At 37.4% G+C, this 5692-nt stretch overlaps 1 protein-coding gene across 1 annotated transcript in view; it reads right to left on the reverse strand.

Annotated features, from left to right (window-relative positions):
* Positions 1–5692, reverse strand: part of DPPA4 (developmental pluripotency associated 4) — a 42993-nt gene that overhangs the window by 1304 nt on the left and 35997 nt on the right. Inside the window, exon 6 of the mRNA XM_019651170.1 lies at positions 4314–4458. Within this exon, the coding sequence (XP_019506715.1) occupies positions 4314–4458 (145 nt within the window). The remainder of the gene's footprint in view (positions 1–4313; positions 4459–5692) is intronic.

Here is a 5692-nt window from a genome sequence, read left to right on the forward strand (position 1 = left end):
TAAATATAATTACAATATCTTTTTCATAACTAAAAATAATTTTAAATAATTATTTAATATTATTAAACTATTCAGTCTGTTCAAATACCCAACAGCAATATTTAAAAATCTAATTGTCTCATATTTTCTCTTATTTTCTGTTTTAACTATCTATCTGTTTGAATCAGGATCTGGATAAGGTATACACATTGTGATTTTTTGATATGTGCCTTAATTTTCTGTAATCTGTAAATTCTCCTTTCATCTTTTATTTTTCTTACAATTTTTTGTTGTTCTTTAAAAAATTGTGTGAATTTCTTGTAGTTTCCTAACTTGATTTTGCTAATTTCATTTGTTCCTCCTATTTTCCTATTCTTCTGTCCTTTCCATTTATTGTAAATTGGTTTGATCAGATTCAGGAATAACATTTTTCTCCTTTTTTTTTTTTTTTTAAGCAAGAACACTCTCTCCTTCCCTCTTCACACATCTGATTCCTCATTGTTTAAACTTACATACATTTTTTAAATACAAGTATGTTTGACATAAACATTATGTAAATTTGAGGTGTACCACATGTTAATTTGATACATTTATGTTTTGTAATAGTATTGCCATTGTAGTGGTAATTAGCATGTTCTTTAAGCTTAAATGCCAGTTTCTTGGAATGTCTCTAAAAGAGTTCGCTCCTGTTGGTCTCTCACTCTTTTGCTTCATAAAATTCATTTGAATGTGTAATTCTGTGTGTATTTGGGATTTTAATTGTTTAACTTCATCTCCCCAATTAGACCGCAGGTTTCATATTTTGGTTAGATATGTTGGGGTTCTCCTTGGTCTACCCAGAGCCTTACACTGTACATAGCTCAGAATAGAGGCTCAATCGATGCTAGTTACCCAGATTGCATCAGCTTCCTACCTGTCTTCCTCATCCCACACAACCCCCTTTTGAGTAGATGGCCCTCTCTGCGCTGTTGTTAAAGAGTATGGTGTAAACACTGATCACAGACTGAGGTGACTCTTCTACCAGACTATGACGCTCTTAAGTTCTCAAGGTCACCTTTATTCTCCGGGCATTCAGCAGTGTCTGTTCAGAGAAAGCCCTTAATTAGCTCTGTGCCACAAATTACTCTAAATCATGTTACACCAACTTAAGTTTGGGGTTCAGTATATACCTCAAAGCTCAAAAGCAGCCACTAAAAGGAGGTAAAGCTATAATAAATAGCGTAGGCTAGAAGGTATAGGTTTTTAAAAGAAATAAGAAAATTGTTTATGAACACTGGCATTCTAACATTTATTCTAATAACAGACTGAAATAAAAAATACATTGCCCATTTCAAATATATTGTATTTACTATATTGTAATTTAAATATTTATAAATGCATTGTATTTTTTATTTAGATAGGTGCTTTTTAAAATCTTTTTTTTTTCTTAAAAAAATTTAGGGGAACATGCTCTAAAGAGTAAATACTTATGGAGCACTGATATATAACAGATAGAAGTGGAGCAACTCAGATTGAGAAATAAAACCCATAAAGCAACCCGCAGAACCTTAAGGCTCTGAGAAACAATTTGGAAACTATGGCTCAGTATCGCTTCCAGGTGGAAGGGACAGAGGCTGATTCTTCAGTTTTCGGAGGAGGGAAATAAAAATTGCACCGAAAAATGTTCCCAACTTTTCCACATCCTCCATTTCAAGCAGTACCCACTTGAAAGAACTGTTGAACTAATATCTACTTTAGAGCAATAGTTACAAACCTTAACCTTCTGACAGACTAACTGGACAGACTAGTTTTGCCTTTTTATTTTTCTTTTGAAAAAAATGTCTTCTGAATCATGGAGCCACAGTGTCTTGTTCTGTCTTTTGTTTTGAGCAGCAGTAAAAGTTATGCTCAGAGACTGAGTTGTCTTAGCACAGGTTCACAGTGGGAATTTCAAGTTCACAAGCCAATAGCATAAAGGATAATATATTTTAATAAGCAAAATAAAGAAGTACTGCAAACAAATGACAGGTTAATCACACTATTATTCCAGGCAAGGGGAGGTAAAGAAATAAAGTCTAAATTTAATATGAGGTATACCTTTTTATACAAGTAGACACCCTGGAGAGATGGCATCCAACCTAGAGCTGATTTCCGGCTGCCAGGGAAATAATAAAAGTTCCCTGTTGCTACAGCGTGTTGCTAGGGAATGGAGACTCCAGTGTTGGTAGGTCAGCTGGTGTCTGAGACTTGCCGGCTACTGGGTTTCTCAACATTAGGAGGAAAGCATCACCTTGACAGGAGAGAATGCCCCCAGGGTCTTTGGAGAGTTTTTAGATTAGCAAAGAGTCACCTCGCCCAAATAGGAACTCTTAATAGTCTTCACAAACTCTCCATATTTAGTCTAAATGTCCCCTTGCTGTAGCTGCTTCTCCACTTGTTCTTATCTGTAAGCCCCCCAGTGGGGTCCCTAAATGCTGGGCTGCTGACTGCTTATCAATGACAACAGATGCACAATGATGACATCCTTACTTATATCAAAACAACTTTACTTTTTTTTTTTCTTTAAAGATTTTTATTGGGGAATTAGGGGGATAGGAACAGTGCTGGGGAATTGGGGGAAGGGGAACAGACAAGTTGCTGTNTTTATCTTTATATTCTCCCTTCTCTTCCCACAGCTTCTCCCCATATCCCTTTATACATGGTCATGGTTTTCCCATGAAAAATTGGGAGGGAAGGAAGGAAGGAAGGAAGGAAGGAAGGAAGGAAGGAAGGAAGGAAGGAAGGAAGGAAGGAAGGAAGGAAGGAAGGAAGGAAGAAGCTCCCTTGATATTACTACTTCAATTAACTACTTATCTCCTTCTCGCTCAGGTAGCAGAAATTATCAATATGTCCTGTCTTAGTTCTTCACATGCTCGAGTCCAACTTTCCACATCACATTTCTGCTTTTACTGACCTTTTCAACCTACTCTCAAAAAGGCCACCAATCATGTCCAAAATTGACATTCCCAACAGCACTGCATTAATCATAATCTTACATGGCCATCTCACAGTGACCAACCACTTCTGAAACTCTGCTCATTGCTTCCTTTTCCCACTTATATCCCATCTCCATTGCTCACCTGTCATCGATATGCTGGTTTTCTTTAGGGTTCCTTCCTACGTCCTTTCTAATTCCTACATACTCTTACATACAATTTAAATGCTAATGACTCGCAGATGTTTCTCTCTAATCCATACTGCTGTCAGAACTTGAGACCCATGTCCAGCATGTCTCATGTATCATATTCTTCACCACTGAACAAGACTTCTACCTTTCCTCTGTCTAGACAGCATCTTATTTCCCTTAAATCTACATCTCTTAAATTTGTCCCATTCCCATTTAAATTCTTTGCCAAGTTCATAAATTCTACCTTTCCAGAATTATAGTGATGTCTTACTTACCCTCTAATCTAGTTTCTTTTGCAAGGTTTCAATCCACTTTCTAAGAAAAACCTTAGTTTCCTTTCACACCCATCTCATATCACCTCCACCTAATTCCATCATCAAAAGCTGAATTTTGCACCCTTGAATGAACCTAGTTCTATAGTCCATATAAAACCTCAAGCAGTGCTTATGTGTGTGCTCAGTGTATGTTTTCCTGGATGCAAATATTTAGTTATATTCTCAAAGGAGTCTGTGTCCCAAAAGTGACTGAGAAATTATGACTCACAGTATAATATTTGAGATCTATACTGCAGATATAAAAACTTCAGTGGCCAACTCCTCCCCTTCTCATACTTAGTTAATACAAGCTTCAGTCATATTGATCTATTTGCAATTTCCAAGTATGTCATGTTGTTTCACATCCATGTATTTGTATGAGCTGTTTCCACTACCAAAAGTCCCCAATTATTACTTTGAAAATGGTAAGCTTTTCCTCAGTACATGCAATCCTTTCTGAAGTTTCCCTAAGCTTCTCCAATCAGACATTTTCAAAGCATCTCTCATGCATTTCCATTCTAGCGTACTACGTGGATTTTGTCTTACTAATTTTTATATCCCCCGCTAAATATCCAACACGTGGTAAAACTCTAATGTTTGGGGTTGTTTTTTTTTTCTTTTCTTAAAACAGGTCTCTAAAACTGAGACAATTAATATTCTAACTTGACACATACTTTGTTAGGGTTGCTAAGAAGCCACATTTATCTGAGCTCTAATCCACTATTAAGTTCTTTTTCCTTCCCATTTTTGCCTATCTATATGGCAAATTAAGAAAACAGCGTGTTTGCCTTCTGCTTTCTCCTACTAAATTATTCAGAAACCCATCTAGACATCTACTTTTCTGTGTGCCATAGAGATAGTTAAGGGTTACCTACCTCTTAACACATTCAGGGCACAACATATTATCTTCTAGGTCTGGGTATGGGAAAGTGCAGGCCGGTGACAGGAAGAGAGAGATCATCTTTTTAGGTGTGTCAGGCACCCATGGCTGACCTGCATAGAACAGCAGGCGAACCCAACCTTGTGTGTCTGCCAAGAGAGGTCTGCCATGGACCACACACCACCTGACACCNTCCCTTAGAACAGTTCTCAACTGGAAGAAATTGTTGATTGTTAAAATTGCAGGGGGGAGGGAAGCTTGCTACTGACATTTAGTGAGTAGAGGCCAGGGATGTTTAGTCTAAACATCTTAAAATACACAGGACAGCCTCTAAAACAAAAATAAATCACTTGGCCCAAAACATCAATAGTTTTGGTTGAGAAACCGTGCCTTAGAAGTACAATATATGTAGAGATGCTGGGAGAGGTAGAACAATTCACAGTCAGAACTTATCTTACATTGTCTCCGTAATCCTCACTCATTTGGTTTTCTTCAGAGTAAGCATGTTCCTTTAGCCTCAGATAAAGGTCTATTTTCTAAGGACGTTAAGAGGAGAAAAAAAATTAAAAGTTGACAAAGCTTCCCATGTTTGCTCTGAGCAGCAGAGATCCCCACCAGTGTACTTACCTTGCCATCGGTACTCAGATTAAATTGTTGGCACCAGTTCCGCAAAGTGTCCCAACGCACTTTATTCATTGAAGGCAAAATGGTTGGCAAGGGGAGGATTGGTTTTGGACAAGCTTTGAACTGTTCACTCATTTGAGGAAGATAAACTGAGAAAAGAAGGATACCAAAGCAGTAATAATTTAAAGTCTGTAAGATTCTTTATACTTTTACAAAGTTCTCACTTAGTTCTCATAGCTCAATTTGCACATATACATATCAAGTAGTTCTCATATTGCAGATAAGGTAATAGATTCAAGAATTACAGGACTTACCCAAGATCACATCTCCATTAAAATGGCAGACCTACATTTTGAAATTCTGAATTCCATATTTTCTACACTACATAGAGCAACCTGTTGTTTTTGTGGCCATCAACACTTAGATAGAACATCGTATTGGATTGCTCCTCCAAAATGTCTAGATTTTGGACCTATAGAAATCAAAGAATGCACCCCAACCAACAATAGTTCTCCATTATGTCAGCCTGCCTCATTTTTCTCAACAGCAACTTGTCTCAACTCACTCTGCTTAGCCCTAACCTGTCATTATCGTCATCTTGAAGCCGCTGTTATTGGCCCAGAAAATGAAATCATTCTGAAAATACTTACTCAATGCCTTTATAAGAAGCATTGAGGACACAAAATGTCATGATATTAAGAGTTGCTATAGGGATGGTCGGTTAGCTCAGGTGGTTAGAGCACGGTGCTC

Source organism: Hipposideros armiger, unplaced genomic scaffold (assembly GCF_001890085.2).
Source record: "Hipposideros armiger isolate ML-2016 unplaced genomic scaffold, ASM189008v1 scaffold_154, whole genome shotgun sequence".
Taxonomy (NCBI): Eukaryota; Metazoa; Chordata; class Mammalia; order Chiroptera; family Hipposideridae; genus Hipposideros; species Hipposideros armiger.